Raw genomic sequence first — 25,388 nt, forward strand, 5'->3', positions numbered from 1 at the left:
TCCTCTCCTCTCCTCTCCTCTCCTCTCCTCTCCTCTCCTCTCTGCTCACCTCCCTGAGTGTTTTCTGATGTTCCACCTCCAGGCAGGCCAGCTCATCTTTGGCATCGGGGGAATCAGCCTGCAGCAAAGGAGCACAGACGGTTAACACTTCCACATCACATCATCCTGTACGTAGCTCAATGTGGCACTAGTAATACTAGCGCGGCAGAGGAGCAGTGATGGATTATTTATGTTGAATTTCTGAACCCTGACCTCCTGCTGGGCCTGCAACTCCTCCAGTCGCCTCCTCAGCTCTGCGTTTTCCTGTTCGGCTCCCAGCAGCCGCAGTGTTGAGGCCTCACCCACTTCCACGCTCAGCGGCTTCTGATCTGAGACAGCAGGAACAAACAGAGAACCATGACACCATGATTTAGAAAATGAAATTACAAGTCACTGAGATTTTAATGAGAAAAGCATCAGTTCATAAAACTGCGGTATATGTTGGGGAACAGAAAGACGGGTTTTCTAACCGATCAGCTCGCAGGGCTCCTCATCAGAGTCCAGTTCTGACTGCAGAAACCGCTGATGGATGGCGACATTCGGGGGGGAAACACCTCCCTTTGACGTGCTCCTTTGCCTTAGGTCTGCCTCCAGGCTCATGTTCATCTCCAGCAACTCGTCAACCCGCTGCCTTTCAGTGTCCCGCTCCTTCACATCAAAACAGAAACGGTGCGCCATGCAGACATTACTAAAGAAGCTGAGATCTTACATCAAACTTACAAAAATCATTGGAAATACCAGATTATTGGCATATTGAACGAACTTTAACACTAGAGCAACAGCTCCACCCACCGCCTCCACGTCCATGATCCTCTGACGCAGAAGAAGATTGTCCTTCTCCAGCTCCCGTATGGAGGAGCAACGCGCCCGAGAATCTGCCAGCTGCTGTTCTAGAAGACTTTTGGTTTCCTGTAGCGCTGCACACAGATGTTGCTGCTCCTGAAAGAGGGGCCACAGAGTGTTTCTAGTTTACCGAAATGCAATGCTAGCTACAACATTTTTTTCACATTTTATAAAATTGCAACAAACTTTGAGACATTTTACTGAAGTTTCTTGTGCACAATCCACACAAGGTTTGCGTTAAATGCTGTTATTGAAGAGAAATGAGTCACATTTTTCAACAGTTTAACAGCAATAGAAAAATTCAAAATAAATAAAAAACAAAAGCGATTCGGCTACAAGCTGACATCATGCAGTTAATATGCGTCCTATTTTTGCCCTTATTGAAACCTAAGAATGTTTTTGAGTGTGGGTTATCCCGATTTTAGAGACCTTGCAGCTGTAACTGCAGAGAAATGTGACTCAAGATGGATCTCTAACTGTTTAGATGTTTCTATTAATACAGAAATTTAGAAAAGGAGGTAGGACTTTCCTGCTATAATTATGTGCAGCTTTGTGTTGGCCCATCACATAATTTCAGAGTAAAATCAACTCATCCATCCTAAATGTAAGTATTTGTATTTACCTAAAGGTTTCTTACTTCTTCTACAAAGAAAACTTTAGAAAAATTTGAAGAAGTAAGAACCAAATGTGGGCTGATTAAAAACCTGTGCCGTGCTCCATAAAGATTTTACAGCTTAAGCGCTTTTAAACATCTCAAAGTGAGATTACTACATCAAAGTAAAAACCAGTGATCTGGACCATAAAGACCAGCTTATTCAGAATTTCTCTGGCTTATCCTGACTGTGAGTTCATCAAAGCAAATAGCTAAAAAAAAAAAAAAAAAACCTCTAGAAATAAACCGAGGTCTTCTAAACGTGGGTTTGTGCACATTAAAGGAAGAAGACTTTCAATCTGCTGATCTCACAGGTCTACTCTAACGCAACACTTCTGATATTTAGAGCAGCTGAAAGCAACAATGCGGTTACAGCTAAATCTCCCAGTGTTTAAATTAAAAAGCTGATTTGTGACATTAACATTACAGCGCATGGAGACCAAGAGATTTACAGTCTTTATTAGATGTGCTGCAGAAATGTTCTTGAAATATTATAATATTTTTTATTCTGTCTGTTGCATCAGAGGCTGTCTAGACTACACSAAATAAATAAATTCAAATTAGCAAATAGGCCTGAAATTATTGAATTGTTTTATATGCTCAAAGCTCTATGCTGAAATTAATTTGTTCTATTATCATAGTAATTTCAATTCGAAAGCATTTTATAAAACGATTGTGCTTTATATATATGTAAGATATTTGATGCAATTTGAAAAATAATATTCACAAAATAAGCTGTTTCTCTCAACTGGAAGTAATATTGTTTTGGAGTGATCTGGTGTTATTACTATAAAATAAAGATTACTTAAATCAACAAAAAAGATTTTTAAATAATTACTGATATTGTTATTAGTACAATGTATATAAATTGATATTCATTGTGCATTTCCTTTATGTCAAACCTTCTGTGTTGAATTAAATTATTTTAAATTTTAATGTTTTTTTTGGTTCAGGTCTTTATGATCATGTGATTTATTGACAGAAAAATTAACAACCATATTTGAGTTGTGATTGTAATTAAGAAAAAATAACTTCAGAGTCAAAGTTTGACAGGAACAAGATTCAGCGAGCGATCAGAAGTATTCCCCTCTGCTGAGGTGTTTTTCAAATGCTTCACCATGAGAGGTAACAAGAGCAGAAAAATGTCTCCATCTGTGCATTGATACCCTTTTTTTATTATTCCGAATTCATTGCAGGAGAGTCTGAGCCTCTACATAGGTGGTTTCTCATCTCAGAACCGAACCATGTTAGCTTGTCAGCATCAGATGACATGGGGATGTGCTCTGCTTCACGGTACAGAAAGAGACTGCATTTACAGCAACATCAGGACCAATCCTGCTCTTCTACAGGAGCAGAAAGAGCAAAAGTCTGCAGACATGCGGGGAAAATTTCAATTCCACAGCATGTGAACTATTTGCCAGTCTGACACCAAATTGAATGAAAAAACTCTCAAAAGCTGACATGGAATATATTTTACACTAATTTCAAAGGAGAGCAAATGTAGTCTGGGATGGAAAAAAGTCACTCAGCTTTTTACTGTGGAAAATTTTCTATATTCATGCTTCTGTCACACTGCTAAAAAGTAAAAAAAAAAAAAAAAACATAATATGCAGGGTTAAACACGAGGAAATTAAAGGCATTTTGTGGAAGATTAAGTGCTGGCAAATCTTTGAAGTATTTGTGTTGGTTTTGATTTGCTCTGAATACTAGACGTGTAGTAGAAATGTTGGTGCTGCGTCAGGACGGACAGAGCTTGTTATTTAAAGGAGAGCAGCATTATGCTCTCCTTTAAATTGATTTGTTTTTACGTTTTATGTTTAGGGATCATTTGATCATCAATGCTCTGCGGTCCTTCAAATGGTGAGATCATGATTTATAGGGTAAACCACAAAGTAGGTTGTTACGCCAGTTTCAAGCATCCGATAACCTGAGGTGAGTGAACAATGAGCCTTGAGATCACGTTCACCATCCTTACTCAGATATTTGAGTCCGCTGTGATACATTTTGTAGGAATGCCAGATATTTGTGATAATCATAGAGTCATGCAGTCAAAATGTTTCAGATGTCATCGCCTTTTTTAGCCAAGAGTGATCTTTTTTTTTGCATATAATATCTTTTGGAAAGAAAGAAATGGGAATTTTGTTGCCAAAATCACTTTTCGCAAAAATTATTTTAGGAAAGTGATGATATCAAAAATATCATTGCATGGTATTCTGTCCAGCTGCTTTCATAATAAAATTGTGAACGCAGTGGCATTATTTCTTATTGTGTTGTGCAGCTCTGGAAAACATTAAGAGATGACTGCACTGAACCTCATGGTTATTCCACCAAACATTGATTTCTGAACTCTTCCTGAGCTAAAACATTAGTATTGTAGTTTCTACATGACTATGAACTTGTTTTCTTTGTATTATTTGAGGTGTGAAAGTGCTGCATCTGTTTCCTTATTTTGATCGTTTCTCAATTTCTGCAAATAAATGCTCAATTTTTGCTTGGAGTTTCTGAGACATGTTGTCAGTAGTTCGGAAAATAAAAGAACCATGTTCATTTTACGCAAACATAGACCTATTAAAAGTAAAGCAGAGAAACTGATCATTTTAAGATGTCTCTTAATTTTTTCCATAGCTGAATCTCCGTCTTTCAAAACAAAACATATTCGCAGCAGTATGACAGGACTAGAAGCTGTTCATCCATCCTTACAGGAAAGAGAAAGTCAAATTAATTTTCTTACACAAACTCAGTGAAATAATATTTCTAATGGCGGTTCTAAATAATTTCAACCTCTTTTAATTGAAGTGTGTCCTTTTGTTTACCAACCTTGTAGAGACAACAATGAAAGGATGAGCCCCAAAAACAACAGCGCAGAAAAACATTTAATTACTCATTTAGAGACGCAGGTCATGAGTTAATGTTTACAGATTCAACTATTAATTTAGCTTTTGCTTTGACAAGTGTTCGCTGGAATTTGTGGCATTTATTTCACAACAAACTGGGTAAACTAACAAGTGCAAGGACGTAGCCAGAAGGAAGAATGAATCAAATAAGTCAGAGAAGGTGACAGTGAGGACACCAGGAGATGTTTTACAAGGATGTGAGGACATTTTCTGCCCCAGAACATTTCAGCTAGTTCAGAATAAATTTCATTTGGTTGTAAAAGTTCCAGCGACTAGAGGCAAACTCCTGCTCCTCCTCGTCAACGGAGCAGCTCTGAGCTGTAAATCCAGATGACATCATGCAGTATAATCTTGTTCTATGGCTTTGGATTTCATAGTTGTTCGCGCTCGCTTTTGAGTGAAACATTGAGGGCCGTAAGAGGGAATAATAATAAGATTAAATGACACTTTTTACTGTCGGATATTGGCTATTCCAAGGTGAGTTTAATTTGAGATCTTTTTGATGTGAGTTTCTCTGATTATATTCATATTACCACTTCCTGCAAGAAGAATTACGGGGTTACAGATATGCTTTACTGAAGGTTTTTATATCTCCGTTTTGGCTGGGACTGCAACCAGTTTCAATGTGTTTTTAGAGATGCATACTAGCACTTTGTTTGCGTTTGTACCTTCAGCTGAGTGCGAGTCAGCTCCAGGCTGCGCAGTCTGTGTTTGCAGCTCTGCAGCTCAACCTGGAGCTGCTCGGTCCGTGCAGCTCGCTCCCGGGCGCAGTCCAGCTCGTCCCGCAGCGTGCGCATGCCCCTCACCTCGTTCTGCAGGGAGCGGTTCTGGAGGAGCACAAGATACAGAATCACACACAGCAAACAGGGTTGAGCATTGATCAAGGGAGGATGAGGATGTGCAGAAAAGCCAAAGCAGAGTATGATGCAAGAAGAAGAAAATGTGCCTTTGACTGTGAGCACAGAATGTCCCAGCAGATCCTAATTTAAAGGAATGTTTACAGCTTTCAGGTGAAGTGTTACTGGGATTTCTCTCATTTAGAAACTAGGTAAGTTATCTGAGGTGAGACACTGCAACGTAACATGCATTTTAAACCAGTGAGAGTATCTTAACGTTGATTCTACCAAGCCCATGTAGTCGCTGCAGCGACTTTAAAGTTGTTGGGAGTTCTCATTTTAATCCAAGTCAGCATTTTTGCAGCTTAGTTTTGTAATAACTGCAGTGGAGTTGTGGTTTTCATAGGAAGATCAGTCATCAAAGCATTACAGTAATCGATTTGTCATGTTATAAAAGTAGATATCAGTGTCTCTGCGCCGGATTGAGAGAAATGGTCGAACTCTGTTCTCCAGATGATAAAATGCTTTCTTTGTGTCATGTTTACAGTGCAAAAAACAAGACATAGGTTTTTTTAAATTATTATTTTTAAGGATAGATTGTCAGTGAATGAAGTTTTTCTACAAGCTTCTTCTTCTGTGGTTTCAGAACTAGTTGATATATTTGCTCTCAAGCCGACTTGCTGATAGCGCCAAAAAAACCAAAGTGATGGTTTAGATAATTTGCTCTGTAGCGCAGCAGCAAAGAAATAAGGATTTTAGGAAGAGTTTAAATAAAAAATGGTCGTGTTTTACATTCAGTTGTGTATTTAATAAATTATTGATTCATTAAAATTACTGATACATTTATTTATTTATTTACTTATGTTTAAACCATTTTTCAGAAAAATTAGGATTTCCAGAAAATTTCTCAATAAAACAGTTAAATTCAGTTTATTTATCCATCTATATATTGTCTAAAATGCCAGTTCATCACAGGGCAACACAGAGGCACACAAAGGAAATGACTATGCTCACATTCATACCTCATTATTACCTAATTTACCTTACTTTATTACCTAAAACTCTTGTTTTCAAGCCAGAATACCATGAGAGAACCACGCATGCACAGGGAGATCATGCAAACTCCATGCAGGAAGACAAAAGGATGGGATTTGAACCCATATGTCACATCATCTCCAGGTGGTTTACAAGAAACTTGTATATATGAACTCAATTCTATCAAGTGGTCCAGACAAATTTAAACTCAAGTAAATACAATATAACTTATCCTATAATCAAAAAAGGTGCAGTTTATTATTCACGTTTTTTGAGTATTAATGACCGGTTACAGGGCAGTAGTTCTTTTCTACTCCTAAACTAAAGTTGTTGTCTATCATCCTTCTGCAGGCCAGGAGAATTACTTATAGTTTGCATTTTCAAACAGCCATATGTTTTATAATTTTAACAGTTAATTCATGTGGACTTGTTAAATGTGAAACTATGATCCCACCCAAGGCACCAAAGTAGCTTGAGCCTCTACTAATTTCAATTTTAATTGTGACTATCAGCAGAGGCTTTACTGATAATTGACTCAGATCAGTATCAGGGATAAAAAAATAAATATTTTATTTTTTCTGTGTATATCCAGACCGTGGTACGTCTTCGAACCTCTTTTTGAAGTTTCTTCAGCTGATCCTCCATCGTCTGAATCTCCTGCTTGTAATCCAAAATCTGATCACCTTTGTCTTCCCTGAAAAAAAACAAAAAAAACACAAAACTCTCAGAGCTGCACGTTTTATCTTCCTGATGCTTCCTTATGGTCAGATCTCTGTTAGCTGAAGCAAAAAAGTACAAGAATAAAGCACATAATGTGAGCAGGAAAGACATAAAAAAAAACCCTGGAATTATAGCTTGTGACTTTTAGCCGAACTTTGACCTTTGGATACATTTTAATACACAGTGGATATTAGATTGTTACACTGAGAATCCGACTCGTTGCTGAGTAACAAGTAATTTTTGTGCATTGAGAGGAGAGACAAAATTTGCACATCATTAACGCTGACCTTTATGACAACTTTACTTAAGGTTCTCCAGGGCTTTTCTTACACACACATGCACACGCACGCACACACACACACACACACGCACACGTGACAAAAGGATGGACTACATTTTTACATTTTTCTATCTTCACACTGACTTACATTCATTTGTCATTCATTTCTGTAACCCTCACGCTAAACCTGACCATTACTCATTTCACACCCTAAACTCAACCCCTAACCCATAAAACAGAACTTCTTCTTATGGGGAACGTAATATTTGCTGGAAAGCACACAAACACTCACAGTTGTTGTTTGAGGCGGCGGAGTTTGGCCTTGCTGTCGGCCAGCTGGAGGGCCAGACTCTGCGGTGGATCATCAAGATGGCCCCCCAGCGGCGTCTGGGTTGAATCGCCGTGGGTTTCACGCTCCTGACACAACTCCGCTATCCTCTGAGGAAGAAGGAAGAAAACTCTTTAAAAACATCCTTAAGACTTCATTTAATGCAGCATACAATGATTTCTGCAAAATATTGGCAAGTTTAGTGATCTGAAATATGTCTAAATTCGCAGGAAATTAGAATAAATTACAGATTAAATTAGCTTAGAAAAACATAGAAAAGTTGTTTACACCAAGTCTCAAAACACTTTTCCTACAGAAAGTTTTAAGTCAGATGAAAAAAAAGAATTTATTTAGAAAATAAGATTTTATATTTTTAGTATTTAAACTCACCATGCAGACAGCACTGTGTATTTTTTATTTGCTTATTATAAACTATATTGTTTTTCAAGAACGGTTTATGTTTAGCATTTGCAAATGCTTTGATCAAGTTAATTTAGTAAGGTCTATATTTACCAAGGCTTTTATTTTCCACATACACAGGAAATGCTCTGTTTACCACAATGACAGAAGGAAGTGATGACACTAGCGGCACACAGAGAGCAACGGGAGAGAGAGAGAGATACCTTACTAAAGATAACTTCTACTATTTATTTTAGCTTTTTAGTTCATGTTTTGGATTTTAGGACTTCACCTTTATGGTAGAGAAAATATGACTCATTTATATCCATAATAGTTCTCCCCTTTAGAGGTGAAAAGTTTATGAAAACCACGTTTCTCAGACACAAAGGAACTGTGGACGCTGCGGGTTTGCTACGGCTGACACGCCTTTTCACTGTTTTCTTCTTTGTTTTGTGTTAAAACAGAAGAGCAGACGGTCTGTACTACGTACTGAAGCATCAAACTCCGTTCCTGAAAAGGTTACTGCTGGCTGGGCTGGCAGGAATCAAAGCCTTTCATTTGTATGTCCTGAAACATGTTGGATTGGAGATGCCCTAACCCCAGACATGCCTCCATTTAACTATGCAAATAAATGTAAATATGCCTTGAGAATCACACTCTCAGAATCACACACTCGGTACCAAAAGAAACTCCACAGAATGTGAAATTAATGCATTTCTAAAAAAGGTGGAAGTGTGTGAAAACAAAGGCTTCATCTGTGTACAAAGTCAGGTTCTCACCCTTTAAAATTACACACTTCTAGGATGGATTACAGTTACTGTTATTATAAATCGACACCTAAATGCGTCGAGGAAAGAGTGAGACTGAGGCATTTCAAAGATTGTGTTTATTGAGGAAAACGGCAGCTAGAAAACTCTGAAACTGTTTTAACCAGCAAAATACAGGAAGTGTCCAAATACGTCCTGGAAGGGGTAAGGTGGGGACAAGTTGTAGTTTCCTGTCCGATTATCGATCTTTAAAAAATCTGAAGATTCAAATTTTGATTAATAATTTCTTAAAGCCGACACGGTCAGTGTTGGTTATTAAACTCACATAAAAATCATTGAGCAATATCTGTGAAAATGTACAAATTTGTTCTAACTTCACAGGCTGGAATTGGCTCGAGGACAGACTCGGGTCCCGTCTACGTGAAAAGTTTAGATGTGAGCTGGTGGACGGGTCTGTCAGTCCGTCCGTCTTTCACAGCAGAGCAAAAGGGGACAGTAACAGTTCTTTTTAGACGTTTGCAGACACAGATAAGATCAGCAGATAAGATCAATTGATAAGATTGGTTTCACATGTAAGTATCCTGCATGTTTAAATGATTCCCTTTTCAAACGCACCTGAATTAAAGGAATGGGTAGTTTGCATGTTCCTGGAGAACTTGATAACATGCAGAGGAACAAATTAAACCATTTTAACTCATCTTTGTTAGAGTTCTTGAGGAATGACTTCTCAATAATAACAAACAATAGCTTTATATCGATATGAATGTTTCAGTTTCAATACTTCAAAAAATGCATATCTTTGTCAAACATATCCTGCATCCAATCTTGCATAGAAAACCTAATTTTATACTATACTCATCTAAGCATATTTAACTCTTTACGTTTACATTTCATTTTCCATGTAACTATTTAGAAATATTTTTTGGACCTTTTTCTAAATATCTTTCTGCTTGTACTTTGCTTAATTTCTTCAGCCACAGTTTCCCACAAAGTCTCTTCACAAGTGGATATGCACATGCTTTTAATAAATTTGGACAACTTAATCAATTTCCTCACCAAGTCGTCACAACATCCTGCAGAGTGCTGCCTTGTAGTATTGTTTTGTTTTAAGTTTTTAATTCCTTTACATTGCTGTGTTTCGTTTTGTCATTTTATTTGATGTTTTCTTTTATCTTATCCAGCTCTGACGTTCAGTACTTTGTTTCAGCTGTTGAGGCTCTTTATAAATGATGATGATAAACAAATTTTACTGCTTTTTCAGAGTATATACTTTTTGGTTTTAATCAGTTAAACTTTGCAGGGCTAATTAATTTCAGCTGTCCACCGTTATATTTAACAAACACGTTTCTATGAATCAAATCTGGGCTTTTCATCCACTTTTTCTTAAAATCTAATTAAATTACGGTAATTATAATTCTGTGCATTAGTTGGTATGCATGCCTGGATGCTCTCACCCAGATTTTCTTCTGGAAGAAGGTAATTATTCCTCCATTTGTGACCATACGAACCTCCAGGTGTGTGTCTCTCTGTGCCAGCAGGCTCTGGATTTGCTTGGCCATGGAGCTGAAGACCAGCTGTAACTCTGCACCTTCTGCCTCCACCAGCTCCTCCCATTGAAGAGGCAGCACCGCTCTCGGATCCTGAGTCACCTGCAGCAAGGACAGTTCTTCAGGTTCCTCCGATAAAAATCAATGTAAGTCTGATCCAACCAGCAGATCAGGGAACAAACCCTCCAGGCAGAGCGAGTGTGCGTTGAATACCAAGCATCTGCGTAGATTAGAAACAAGTACATTTTACATTCTGCCTGGCTCGACTCATGCATGCAAAACTAATGATCATGTTGATGGCTTTGAGAGGTTCGCGGGTGGAGGCCATATGAACAGGAAGCAGGGGATGCATCCATCTACCCAGGAGGAGCACTTCTCACCTCTGTGATTTATTAGGCTGGAAACTTTGGCAATAAAAAGGCTGGTTGGCTACACGCTGTTCCTGAAATTCAGCCACGCTGGTATTCAGCATGCTGTTTTTGTGAAGCTGGCAATTATTAATGGAGGGGGTATTTTCAAAGAGGGAGCCAAGTGGCATTTATGCTTTAACAGACGAGGGAGAATGACAAAAAGCAAGAAAAGATGAAGCGGTGATGTGACAGAGGTGGAGGTGGAGAGGTGGACATGACGGGTGGAAGATCCATCACCAGGGGGCAGCCAGAGGTCTCGACAAGGCAGCGGGCAGAATGACAACTAGCTCATTTTCACACTTACTTGTAGCATCAGAAAGAGGAATAATAATCCAGCTCTCTTTGCCTACAGGCAGACACCACAGAAATACTGTGCAATATATTATTTAGGGACAAATGTGTTCTTTAGAAACTCTCCCCAGGACAAAATATACCCCAGCGAAAACCTTTTATTTTTTTAGGAATTGCTGCATCTGATTTATTTCGCACATCTTCTTCACTTACCTGCTGAATACAGATGGCAATGGCTGCCTGAGTCTCGATGTCCAGAGACTGGATCTGCTGGATGAAGGTCTCCTTGTTCTCACACTGCAAAAAAAAAAATGAGGAGGGAGGAATGAAGTGCATGCACAAATGTGATTTGTATTTGGAAAAAAAGCCATCCCCACAAGGTAAGGCTCGTATTATTTAGTCAGCTGAAGGTTCTCCTGAATTTAAATTGGGTTGTAAAACCAGCAAATACAGAGGCTAAAATAAAAAATAAAAAAAGGACATCTGATACGGGTACAAAGGAATATGCAGGCTTAGGAACTCATAAAAAACAACTTCTTTCTAAAAGACCAGAAAAACAAGCTACAGTAAAAGTGGAAAATGCTTTCAGATCATAAAAATTTCAAATTACATGGTGACTGGATTCACACACCATTGAACCATGTATGAATCCTTGGGTTGGATTTCTTTGGATCAGAGAAGAAAAAGCTGTTTATTGCAACATTTTGTCAGGTAATTAAAAATTCCTGCACTTAAAATCTTTGAAAGCATCGCACCTATTTACAATAGTAGATCGACTTCACTAATGTTTCTGTTTCGCCCCTCATCTTTGGCTTCAAATCTCTTAAATCTTCAGAGACTCTTCTTCTTAAAACGTCGCAGAAAGAAACATACGACTCATTCATTTGGCCTTTAATTGGTAGTGAATTGTTTTGTATCTTTTTTTTCCCACCAATAAAAGGCAAAAGGATAAACCAGTCGCTTGTTTTAAGAGAAATATCAGATTTAAACAGAACTATGTGTAAACACAACCGTTGTATGAGAGTAGAAAATCTCGATATGTGGAGGTAATGATGGGGGAACGTTTCTTCAGTGTCCCAAGGCTAAGATGCCGCCACTGATTCAAGTTTGGAGCCGTCAACAGACTTCCTGGCTTATCGCTCTGGCTTTAACACTTATCACCATGGCAGAGATCCTGAGTTCCCTTCAGCAGCGCAGAGCAAGCTGCCAAGAAGAAGCACAAATGGCTTCAGGAAAGAATAATCAGGGAAACTGTGAAAGTCCTGGAGATGAGCTTGAATATTTCTGTGGAGAAGAAGAGAAGAAACTTCCAAGGACGAGAAGCGGCAGGCTAATTGTGCCAGGTGAATTATTTCCAATCACTTCCCGAGTGAAGCAAGTGGAGGCTTAAGGTAATTGCACATTTTCAGTGCGGTGATTTTAACATGTCAACTGAAACAACTCTTTATTGCTTTGGTCTAAGTTGAATCCAGGAACCTTCAATATAAGCAAAAAATAATAATAAAAGCTTAAAAAAATGTTGAGCTTGAAATAATCAGATTAATTGTTATTATAATGACTGTCAACTAATTTAGTAATTGGTTATCATTAACTGGAGTAAAGGCTATTAGTTGAAGGAACAACACAGTCAAAGCAGTAATTATATTTTGCATTTAAGATAAAAAAAATTTAATCTGTCTATAAATATGTTCAACACAGAACTAGTGGCATAGTTCTAGTATTATTGTACCTACTACAAATTCTAAACAAAGTCTCCTGTTAATTACTTTTTTCTATACAAATATTAATTAGTTAATCTAAAAAATAATCAGCTCGACCCTGCATAGACGGCTGAGCTGTATGTTGAGATCAGAAGTTTTTTTAGCTGCATTTTTTGCCAAAAATGATGACGCATTCACCACATTTTCTTATAAAAAGAAAGTAATTGAATTATTTGTTTAGTTGCATTTTTATGCATTTCTAATACGGCATAAAATAAACTTAAGTGTTAAATAAAAAAATCTGCATCTGATTTTTTTTTTATCCAATTAGTCATCAGAATAATCAACAGAATAACCAATTACCAAAAGTAATTAGTTAGTTGCAGCCTTAAAAAAATCCCCATTAAGACAACTTTTAAATGGAAAGAAGTTTTGGTTTTATGATGCTTATCTAAAAGTGGACGGTGTGTAATTATCTTCCATTGTGAGTGCGCGCGTGTGTGTGTGTGTGCGTGTGTGCGTGCGCGCGTGCGTGCGTGTGTGTGTGTGCGTGCGTGTGTGCATGCATGCGTGTGCGTGTGTGTGTGTGCGCGTGTGTTTGTGCGTGCGTGTGTGTGTGTGATCACCTGCACTGCACATCCCAGTAAGAGCAGCAGCAGTCTCCGCAGCTCTTCCACAGCCGCCTCTGAGGACGCAGAAATAACTGTCATCATCCTCATTATCATCATCATCTCCACCCTGCTCCACAGTCCCCCCATCATTATCACCTTAATGTGCTTCATAGATCGCCCAGATCTCGTGCATGAAATAATGAGTTTCTGGAGGCTGAGAGACACGCCACTGATAGGATCATCTTGTTATCTCGTACCTGTTAGGGGGTCCTGCCCCAGTATGGCAACATTTGGGAGAGGCATGAGGATCAACTGCTGCAGGTCTTCCTGTATGAAAAGGATGAATGTGGAGAGTTAAGCACAAGTCATTTTCTCGTCGGCCCGGTCTGTCTGCAGAAAGTGGGGCTGGATTAATGCCAGGAGCCACATTTTCCACCGGGCTGCTGTAATTTGTAGTGTAAACAAAGAGAAGACGCTAAATGAGAAGGCATTTATTGCACCATTTTAGCTCAAGAAGGCCCGGTGAAATTTGTTTTAACATATTCCTGCTTCTATAATTTCTAAATTGCATCCATTTAGTAAAAACAAAGAGAAAGGGGTAATGTTATTACAGGAATAAAAATTGGTGAAGTGTTTTCAGTTATCGCCTCTGATTCTGTAATATGAGAGTAATGTGGGCACCGGGACAAACACTGAGACACAAAGATCACATCAGACGTCACTTACATCAAGAGTTACTGGCAGCACACAGTGGCTAACATTACCAGCAAACTACTCTTCATAAAATCTGTAACATTACTATATTGCAGTTTTTCTTGTTTTAGATTAGAAGATGCTTTTATTGCAGATTTACAGAGCATTGCAAACATATAAGTGCTACTTAAACCTTTCGATATTCACTCATATTTTAAGCAAGGACTTTCTAGGGGCTTCATATGAGAAAGCAGCATAATTGAGAAGTAAAAAGAAAAAGAATACACTGTTCTCTCTTTTTTATATATAAAAAATGCTTAACACCCTCTGCCTACTGGCAGTTCAGCATTCAGAGACTTTTCTGTGCAGCGTAACTCCAAATTATTTGTGGAATTTTTGTAGAGCACATCTAAAATATTCGAAAGAAAATGCAGCTTAGGAAGCTGAAAAACCTCGACACAAAGCTAGCTGATACGCTACTGACTTTCATTTGCAAATCAGACCCAAGATAGACAGGAAGATAAGAGGTTAGTTTCAGTAGTAACGCTAAAATATCTTCCACTGTGCATGCTACTGAATATTAAGATATGCTTGGTGTTTAAACTATTAAAATACGCAGTTGTAAATGTTTTTAGAAAGTGTTTCAAGTTCAGCGATTTTTGTAATTTGCAGGCAGCTACGGTTCCTAACCGCTGTGAATACAGAGGCTTCGCTGCACCTCTAAATAAAGATCAACATAACCAATCTGTAAACTGGTCAGAAAAAGGCCTTTCATCTAAACTGATGGACTGATCACAGAAAGCAGCCAGGAGGAAAATAGCAACTCTGGAGGAGCTGCAGACCTCAGGTAGGATAACCTGTTGCTCTTAGGAGATCTGACAAGAAAAAATTTGATGGGGAACACGACAAACATGTGGAAGAAGGTGGTGATGGCACAGTCATGCTGCGGGACAATTCTCTTTAGCAGGGACAGTGAAGCTGCTGATAAGAATATAGATTCTGGAAGAAACCTCTACTGTCAAGCAGAAGACTCGATTCAGCAAGACAACAGTCCTAAACATACATATTACTGCGACAGAATGGCCTAGTCAAAGCAAAGACTTGTTTCCATCTCAAAATGTGAGGCGAAATCTGATCATTGATGCCTACAGATGCTCTCCATCTCATCTGGCTGAGCTTGAAACCTTTTGTGAAGAAAAATAAACACTTTATTCTCTAGAACTACAAGACTGGTAGAAATACCTCTAAAGTATTGTAACTAATTGCAGTAAAAATGGTTCCAGATTGATTAAAATCTATATTACACATGAATTCAACCAACCACAAAACATCTCCATTAAATGAACTGACATTTATGTTTGCAATAAGACAAAAATGGTTCAAAAGCGTGAATACTTTTCAGACTTTCACTCTTTTTTTTTTGTATAATCTGATTGTATGATCCAAATGTGAAATAAATCCACTTATTCCACATTTAGAAAGTCTTCTAAAAGGCAGAGATTACTAAAGCTAATAAACTTCCAGCCCATTATCCTCTAAAGCCAGGCAGAATAAACTCTTGATTGTTCAACAAAGCATCTATAATGTGTTTCAGAGAAAACGGCATGATGGAGGAGCGGCAGAAGGCCCAACATCGTGGTCAGCTTGTTTCATCGAGTTGTAATTTGTGCTCTGAGCTCTTGGACAAATCTCCTGGCTCTATCAAATGACGCTGAATCAAGCTGGACTGCAGACGCCTCAGACATTTCCCATCCAGAAAACCTGGCTTCCCTGGCAGCAGCGGAGGCTTCGTGGTGCGGGTGTGCAGCGCGCTCCTCCGCCCCCTCCTACATCTAATGCAGTCAGAGTTTAGCAGGTGATCCTTCTGCTGCTCATTTTATTTAATTAGTCTTAGACAAGAACAGCATCCCTGGTAATTAAAAATATTTCTGTCAAAAAGCCACACTCTGACGTTGGCGAGCTCCATCCCCAAATGCTCTGGAAGTCTGTTCACATCCATCAAAGGGAAATCAGGCTGCAGAAACGAGTCGCAATCGCAGCTCCTTGTTTTAATTTATAAACTGTACAGCAGGAGAGTCAGGCAAGGACTTCCTTTAACAACTGCAATGTGCAGCCAAGCTTACATCTCTGGTCCTTTCAGGCCGTGCAGGATAATAGCCTCTGCAGCCCTGACATGGTCATCGTCGCTCCGGATGCCAAATAGACTCCTGCAGCAGACTAGACACTCTGAAAATTATATAGCAGCGGCTTGTTGTTGTTGGCATGCTCAGGCCTCTTTGTGAATAACTCCCTGCTTGGCAGTGCAGCCAAGATCCACGTACAGTTCAGGGTTATATTTGCTCAAATTTCTCAGCTGCTATAATTTAAATCGCTTGATACAGTAATGCCTCCCTTCAGAGGAAATGTGAAAACCTGAGTGACACACATTGCCCGTGCTACGCTGTGTGATTTCTGCGACAGTTGAATATCGGGCAAAGTATTGTGCAAAAGTCTTGAGTCTGTCCTTGTTTCTTAATATTTTGCTTCCAAGTAGGGAGATATTCTTGTATTCTTTGAAAGTGTTCATGATCCAAACTTCTCAACGTAAAAATAGCTTTTTATCCACCTCTATTGTAAATAGTTTTGAAATACTTAACAAATCAGTTTTTTTAATGCATTGCGTCTTTAAGAGTTTTAGTAATCGATGGTTCTTCAGGCTTTGGAGAACCTTTTCTGGAGGCCTTTCAAAGTTTTTCTCCAGATTTTTTATTTATATTCAGTTCAACCCCTGTCCATTTTCAGACGAAGACTTTTTGTTTGTTAATTGACTCATTTAGGAGTAAAAACTCATCGCTTTATGCTTCTGGCAGCCTGACTCCAAGACACTGTTGGCTCTAGTTTCTTTAGTTGAATTTATGAAAAATACCAGAGATTTTTTTTATAAATCTTATAAAACCCAAAAAATTTTTCTGAAAAATCAAAACTTGGCCAAAAACAGATGAATGTCTGAAATATAATGTATGTTTTTTTATAAACATTGCTTGTTAACAACAAGAGTCAGCAAATCTAGGCATGTTGAAGAAGACTTGCTGCAGTAGAAACTGGGAAAGAAAGCGGCTTTATTGTCTTTGAATATGGCGTGGTTGTTGGTGCCAGATGGGCGAAGTCGAGAATTTCAGAAACTGCTAATCTACTGGGATTTTACACACAACCATCTCTAAGGTTTATAGAGAGTATTTAAATAACCCAGTGAGTAGCAGCAGTCTGGATGGAAATGTCCTTTTGCTGCCAGGGGTCAGAAAGAAACAGACAGAAGCAAAACCTCATGTCAGATTATCTCTAACTGACTTCTTGAGCAAGATAGTGAGATAATGTCCTCCAATGAAAAAGTTTTCAAAGAAGAAGAAAAGATTATGTCCATAAGAAACAAAAAGTTTCCAACACTTTTCTGAATCAAACAGGCAATCTGTTAAAAGGAGTTAGAAAACCTGGCTCCTTAGAGAACGGGAAGAAATAGAGATGGCTCAACATATTTGAACAGTATTGCATAAACGTTGTGGGAAAGATCCAGTTTTACCTAAATATAGCATTAAGAGTGAAATTTTGAGGTGCTTCATTTACATTTTTATGCAATCTTACAGGTCAACTCCACCTACATTTCAATTTAAATGCAAACAGTTTGCTTTCTGCTCCACTGGATTTAATGGACAGTTTAGCTACTTTCAATATCCTAAATTTAAATAGCAGATGAAAAACAAATTAAAGATTTCACCACAGTATCAGGCCATAAAACTACAGCTACACCCTGTGTTTGAATGGCTGATAAGAAAAATGTAATAACTGAGAACAAATACTCTTCTTTCAAACCTCTAAATGTATCTGGTGTGTCAATAAACTCACATAAAGATAAAGTAGCTCCACCTCCAGCTCTGACCACAGTCAGATGCAGCTCACAGACCAGTGGTCTCATGCTCATTATCTTATTTTGTCACGTATAATAAATATATCAACCAGATGCCTCGTACCTTATATGAAACATTTGCTGCGTTGGCAATTTTACCTTTGCATCTAGGGGACTCTGCCAACACGAGGTTAATTAAGAAAACCAGACCTTATTTATGAAATGCTCTTTTCCCTTAAGAAATGTCATAATTTAGGTGCCACAGATCCCTTTAAGGACTCTAAATTATTAGTCAAGCGACTAAACACTTAAAATCCTGTTAGCTAAAGGTTGAAATGCATGTGAATCATTTAAACAGAGCAAATCAAAACAACAGAGAGCAAATAAATCAGACCGAAACACAAAAAGGCTCAATGCAATGAATCATAGCTTCTTCACAGTGATTTTAAATGGTACTTTTACAGTAAAAATAGGTTCATCCAGTGAAAAGGCGCTGCTTTCACACATAATAATCTACAATTAGCTGAACCAATGTATTGGAGAAGCTGAGAGCAGAGCAGCCTCACTTCACACTCTTGCTCTGGCTTAAGTTCATACTCTTTTGAGTCGCACGCTTGCCTGAGCCTCTAAGTCGCAACAGCGTGAGTGAGAAGTAAAACTGTGACCAAAGCGGAAACCAACGTCCTCAGTGACAGTGGAGCCAAGTGTGGGAGCACCTGATGTAACTCTCGCGTGCCTAATAAGAGCTTCCCATTTACTGCCTGCCTTTTCCAAAGCCCTGAGCTTTCAAGGGACATTAGCGGCTCACTAGAAATTAGGAAGTGAAACCTTGTAGACGCTGTTCGTAAGCTGTGTGACAAGCTAACTAGCGCATGTTCAGTCCACCTGACTGGTGCTCGGGAATGCTCTCTGGGCTGAGAACAGAGGCTTTTGAATTATCCTCAGAGGAAATAATTGTGTCAGTTCCTGAAATGCCACAGGCGCCAACCACGCACATTGTGAAATGCATGATACTGGGAGCTATCGAAGAGGTTTTTATGCTATAGCCTTTAACCACAGATGTCGCTAAAAAAAAAAAAAAAACCCTGCTTGAAACTCCTCCATTTTTTCCTCACCCCACTGGCCTGATAATATGCAAGGACGCGTCTACTGAGGATGGAAATTCTGTGTTTCATCTTCTCTTTTGTGCAAATGCTCTGTCACACCCCCGCACACACTTCAAACTCTATCCACTATCCTAAGGCAAAATATTAATGTGCTACGACTGACACTTGAGCTTCATCTTGTCCTTTTTTACCACCTTAAAGCAAGTCAACAACTTCTCTGTTTTTCAGCCTCTTCTCCCTCGCCATTCGGTGTAGCCTGGAGTTATGTTTCAGCATGAATCTTCAGACTTTTTTAGCTTACAGTGAGCTCTGAGGCGTTTCAATCCATCCAGACAACAAAATGATTGCGCTAGTGTTTATGGAAGCAAAGGATTCTAATGAAGGTGAATGGGGACTTAAAAATTAGATTGATAGTTTTGGGGGGTTTTTGTATCAAAGTGTTGCATGTTTACAGCAATATTTCTTTCTAATAGCTTACTTGCTAAAGCTAAGTTGAAAGAGGAAGATTACATCATCGCTTTAATAGAAAAAGCTGGAGTTTGGTTTAAAAAAATCACACAAAGAAGCAAAGATATGAATTTCTTAAACATTTAAGGCACAAATTAAAAACAACCTCTGAGATGTCTATGGGTTTTAATGTCCAATCTTCCAGCCTTGACCTGGTACTAATAATAACACTAAACTCAAAACATACTAGAAGATCATTGTGCATTCAGCAGTTTTCCTCCAGTGGAAACTCATAAGAATACGGATATTCCCTGTGGTAAACATTTTTGAGTTCCCTCTGATGATTAAATCTCATAGCTCAGTTTCTACCACCGCCCCACTGGGAGCCTCCCCTACCTGGTAGAAGGCCCTGAGGTGCCGATTTAAAATGGAGAAGTTCTGGACTCTTAGCATGTGGTCATCTTTCTCGCTGTTGTAGAGTCGCTCCACCTTGGGGTTTGGGTCTCTGGGTGAACAGAAGAAATAAATCACTGATCAAACACCCCAGCAACAGACGAGAAACTCTTATGCAACTGTTCATTTGAGCAGAGTAAATAAAATCTTAATGAGCTCGAGAAGCAGGTAATGTGGATCCACATGTAATTATTTGCTGAAATAACATTGCTCAGGTCAGACCAAATTAATCACCTGCTCCACTAAAATCTTGTCTTCCCTGACAGCAGACAGAAGCTTTACTCCAGCAGAAATTTGAACAAGAGGACAAGAAATTCAGTGGCGATGACTAACAAGACGGCAAGTATGCAGAACCCCGTTTTGTGATTTACTTGAAATTTGTGGGTCGTGCATTCAAGCCAGCCATTCTTTCTCAGAAGCAGCAGAACAATGTGAGGTTATGAAAGGGTGGGTGATGAATGTTACATCACATTTTATTCAAGGAGAGAGCATTAGGATTCTGCAGCCATGCTTATAACTCTCTGAGGCTGTGCTGTGGCTCAGGGAAAACAGGATATAATGTCTGCTGTGTTCGCCGCTTCAGTTTAGCGTTTTAGCATGTTAACATTCGCTAATTAGAAATACACTCACGGGAATCAGCTGTTTGGAAAGTATTTATGCATAAGCAGTGTTTTATGGTTCCCTAGGTGCAAACAAGTACTCCGTGTCATCTGATGTACTGCCATCAATTCAGAGGCATATCTATCTACCACAGATCTATTTAGAAGATCTTTGTTACCTGTTTGTTGTCGTCACTCTCAGTATATATTGTATTTAATACACCTGTCCAACAATTTTAAGAATCAAGGCACAATGTTTTACTTTCATCTTTGTTTCATAAACTGTCTTTGTTACTGGTTAACTACATACGGGGAATTCTTGGTTTAAAAAAATCCCCCCAAAGATCCTAAATACACACCCAGAACCACAATGGGATGATTTAAAATGGCCTAGTCAAAGTTATAACCTAAATCCAACTGAAAATCTGGGGCAAAAATTGAAAGTTGATGTTTACAGACACTATTCTCTAACTGCAAGACATTTTGTAAACACCACCGAGCCAAAATGTGAATATCTAGATGTAGATATACCCTCAAAGAGGCGGCTCCCCATATGTATGTATGACTCACTTCTCATATTTGTAAAAAAATATATAGCAATAATAATTTGTCTTACATTTCACAATTGTGCACTACCTTGTGTTGGCCCAGTAGAATCTGGATAAAATATATTGAGGTTTGCGTTTGCAATGTTACAAAATGTGAAAAAGTGTAGGACAAAAATATTAAATGTTGCATTTAAACTTTCTTGTTTTAATTTTTTGTCCTATGTTAAGTTCAGTTGCAGAAAAAACTTTGAAGAAAAATCACTCTTTTCAAAAACACCCACGTGTGAATTTACAGAAACAGAGGGGTTTTTTTGCAAAAACAGGTTTAAAAAGGAAAGTTGAATCTCTATGCAGCTCGCAGATCTTTCAGTCTCAGGACGCCAGAGCAAGGTTAAACTTTCTAATTACCGCTCTCCTCTGAAAGCAAAGGCTGTTGCACAGTTAAGATCCTGTCTATAATTAGCTGAATGTTTGAGCAGAAAAAAAATACATCTTTAAACACCTTCATTATAAAGGTATAAATATCACACAGACAGCATTAGTTTGTTTGAAACTTTTTTGCTTTTCATCTTGTTCTGCCTCCAGAGATGGGAAGAAAAACTCTATGACTACTGATTTTCTAAATGTAACTTGGAGCATGTGTTTTCTTCCTGGATCTTTCCAAAACGGAAATTGTTTTTTTTTTTTTTTTCTATCTGTAAAATGTAAGAACCTCCTTGAAGAGTGAAATCAACACCTGCTTCAAGCCCAAACAACCAGAACTAATCCTTTATGATGCAGTTCTTAACATATGAGGTCTTTAAATGGGAATAATAAACATTTTTAATGGTAAAAAATTGCAAAGTTTCTGAACAAAACAGAAGCTTATACATGTTTTCTTTTAATGAGATTTAGATTTTTCTGTCTACATTATCAAAATAATTGATTATATCCTTATAGATCAGATCATATTTCGTATGCTATTTAATGTACTCAAGTATTGTGCACTGGAAAATATATTTGCTCTCTTCAATCAGAGATTTTTCATGGTCATGTTTTTGATTTACCCAGTTTATATTTCTTAATTCATTTGTCTCATCCAAATCTGCCATTTTACCCTCTTATAAAGGAAATGAATAAAGTTAGCATTTATTTCTCACTTTCACTGGAGTCTGTGTGGATAGCAGCAACGCAGCAAAGAGACAAAATCTTAAAATGATAGTCTTACATGATCCTCATGACTTCATTGAGAAAAATCCCATTGGTCAGCCTCTTGTAGCGCTCCAGAGCATTCTGGGAAACGGAGTTTACCTCCATATACTGGCTGTAGAGCTGGATGCTGGTCTCGTTCTCCACCATATTCTCAAACAGCTGAACCTGCAGGAGGGAGAGTTTGTGGGATTATTTTGAAATCTGGTTTAGCCTTAAGTGTGAACTGAGAGGTGGACAAAAATAAAACGGCAAAAACAGTGTGGATGCAGGAAGGATATGTCCAGGTCCAAACATTTTCACACAGGAAGGAAGCCACTTGAGTCGGTGCACCTGGCTGAACAGGTGGGATTCATGTTTCACACTGAGAAGCACTTCACAGTGACAAGCAGCCAACCAGGACAGCAGCCAAGGTCTCTTTCTGCTTAGATGAGCTTTGCCAAAACAAACTGCAATATTTTTGAAGGTTTTGTTCCATTGGCACCTCTAAAAATGCACCATTGGTCACAAACTTCGTCTGGTAAGAGGAAGCAAAGCAGCTTAAGAGCCTCCAGCTGTTTGGATGTCCAAGAACATATGAAAATCAGGTTGAAGTCAGAGATTATGTTACCCTCTGAAAGACACTGAGGAAATAAACATAAAGCTGGAATTTATGAGTTTTCCATTGGTGAAGTGCAACAAACAAGAGGGAACCCAAAAGTATAATAGGTCACCATAAACACTGCACACAGACCAGAAGGTTGAAGTTCACAGTAGCTGATTTCCTGTTAAATAAATCCAGTTTTATAAATGAAACAAATCCTCGTTATTTCAGAGACAAAACACTGAATATTCAAAGGCTTCCAATAGATCTCTACATTTTGTCGGCTTAATGTTTGTTGTTTACATCGGAAAGTTACAGGCAATGTTTTGGAATGTGTAGAGATAAAAATGTCCGCCGATTCTTCGATGCTGAGTCTGTCAGGTTGGACGAACGTTGGACGTAATTTTTCAGCTCTTTCCACAGATTCTCAAGTGGATTTAGATCCAGACTTTAACTTTCTAACATGTGGAAATGATTTGATCTTAGCCAGTGATGTCTGAAGTAGCAATAAAGTTCAGCAAACTTGAATCAAATGAGTGAGTTACCATCAGGAGGAGGTAGCTAAACCATTTGATTTAGATGTGTTAAGGCATTATTATTATTCTTCTATACCATTTAATTTATCCATGTTTATGGTTGTTTTCCTGCTGGAAGAGGAACCTCCACCTCAGTCTCAAGTCTTTTGCTGCCTCCAACAGATTTACTTCCAGGATCTGAATTTTAATCCCAATTTTCCCTCTTTCTGCTGAAGAAAACCACCACAGCTCATCTGATTAATGAGCTCCATATGTGGCCCCTCTCCACAACTTCACCTCTGATTTTTCTGCTGTGTTCTCTCATGTTCTCCAACAAACCATCGAGGCCTTCGCAGAACAGCTGGATTTACACTAAGATAAAATATCAAACAGGTGAGCTCTGTTTACCAAAGGAAACTGGCAGCACTGGATTGATTTAGGGGTATTACAGTAGAGTAACTGGACAGTAACACATTTTTACATATGGAAGCCTAGTTTGTGGTAGTAAAGTGACACAATTTTGTAAAGCACAGTGAATGGTGTCATTTTCAAAACAGCCCTACAGGACACGGAAGTGTTAAGACTGAGAGGTAAAAAAAAAAACGCTGGTCATTAAATGGCAAAGGAAACAGCCAAAAGGAGAAGTAGCGTTTGCTTCTCTGCGCACATTATCAAGAAGCTAACAACGAGACTTTGCCATTTATTTGAATTAGACTTTTTATATGTATTTGCAAGTAAAATAAACTGATCAAGAAGATTCTGAATTTGTTTAAATGTAAGATAGAGCATTATTAGGATTAAACACAAACTGTAGAAAACTGTTTGCGCCGACCGTTTCCTACATTATCGTCTTGTATTCCTCTATTTGTCGAAATGTTCTCTCATTCAAGGTGACAAATGATAAATGACATACCCACTGCGCCAGCGCACTCCCCATGAATTCCTCTATTATCTCCTTAATTCCGGACTCCATTGTTGTGTTAACGAGGACTCAAATGGAGAAGTAATTACAAAGTATCATCAACTTTTCTGTTTGTGATGAATCAAAGAGCGAGGATCCATGCTGAGCTGCGTGAAGCAGCTTGACATATCTGCGGCCCTGCCCTCCCTCCACCTCGCCTTTCTTCCTCTATGACTGTGTCAGTTGGTTTCTAAACCGCACCGGAATTTCTCAAAACACACATGTTGCGTTTTTTTTTTTCCAGCACACGACACACACGTCATCTCACTCAAGCAGATATCTCAGGATTTTAAAGGACATGACATAAATGTGGCAACAAATAAAATGTCGATTAATTATCTGAAAATCATTGTAAACTGCTTTAAAGGGATATTTCACCTTTGAAATGATGCTGTTTAGTACTCCTATTGTTTATTGATTTAGTGTTGCTGAAAACAACGTGATTCGTCGCCTCAAAGTTCAGAGGGGTGTTTTTTTGTTTGTTTGTTTTTTTTACCGCAATAATACGTGTGGATGTAAATCAAGCACTGTGTAACCCTGACCTCTGCTGGTTGGGAATGGAATTGCATTCTTTCTTGTTCCAGATAAATGACTTGCATCATTATTTCCGTAACGAAACCATTCAGGGGAATGTTCCTTCTCCATGCTTCTGTTTTCTCCTCTCTCTCTTTAGTTAGACGAATGAAAAGATAGATAGATAGATGATAGATAGATAGATAGATAGATAGATAGATAGATAGATAGATAGATAGATAGATAGATAGATAGATAGATAGATAGATAGATAGATAGATAGATNATAGATAGATAGATAGATAGATAGATAGATAGATAGATAGATAGATAGATAGATAGATAGATAGATAGATAGATAGATAGATAGATAGATAGATATTTGACTAGTATTAGATAAATTTTCTCAAATACTGATGAAAGAAGTTACTTTCAAATAATAAAAAAAATCTTCTGTTTATTATTTTGTCATCAGAAGTTATTTAATTAAATTTAAATGACCCAAAGCAAGAGTGCTTTAGTCTGATCAAATGTTAGATTGTTAAGAAAC

At 38.3% G+C, this 25,388-nt stretch overlaps 1 protein-coding gene across 1 annotated transcript in view; it reads right to left on the reverse strand.

Moving 5' to 3' along the window:
- Positions 1–24,477, reverse strand: part of ccdc88b (coiled-coil domain containing 88B) — a 58,684-nt gene extending 34,207 nt beyond the window's left edge. The window contains exons 1-14 of the mRNA XM_008420428.2: positions 24,278–24,477; positions 22,286–22,434; positions 19,875–19,983; positions 13,610–13,679; positions 13,368–13,426; positions 11,255–11,338; positions 10,302–10,442; positions 7,592–7,737; positions 6,912–6,993; positions 5,097–5,255; positions 832–978; positions 510–687; positions 253–368; positions 50–118 (exon numbers count right to left, since the gene is read on the reverse strand). Of these exons, the coding sequence (XP_008418650.1) occupies positions 50–118; positions 253–368; positions 510–687; positions 832–978; positions 5,097–5,255; positions 6,912–6,993; positions 7,592–7,737; positions 10,302–10,442; positions 11,255–11,338; positions 13,368–13,426; positions 13,610–13,679; positions 19,875–19,983; positions 22,286–22,434; positions 24,278–24,337 (1,569 nt within the window). The 5' untranslated portion in view covers positions 24,338–24,477. The remainder of the gene's footprint in view (positions 1–49; positions 119–252; positions 369–509; positions 688–831; positions 979–5,096; positions 5,256–6,911; positions 6,994–7,591; positions 7,738–10,301; positions 10,443–11,254; positions 11,339–13,367; positions 13,427–13,609; positions 13,680–19,874; positions 19,984–22,285; positions 22,435–24,277) is intronic.
- Between the last annotated feature and the right edge of the window lie 911 nt (positions 24,478–25,388).

This window comes from Poecilia reticulata, linkage group LG10, assembly GCF_000633615.1.
Source record: "Poecilia reticulata strain Guanapo linkage group LG10, Guppy_female_1.0+MT, whole genome shotgun sequence".
Classification (NCBI taxonomy): domain Eukaryota; kingdom Metazoa; phylum Chordata; class Actinopteri; order Cyprinodontiformes; family Poeciliidae; genus Poecilia; species Poecilia reticulata.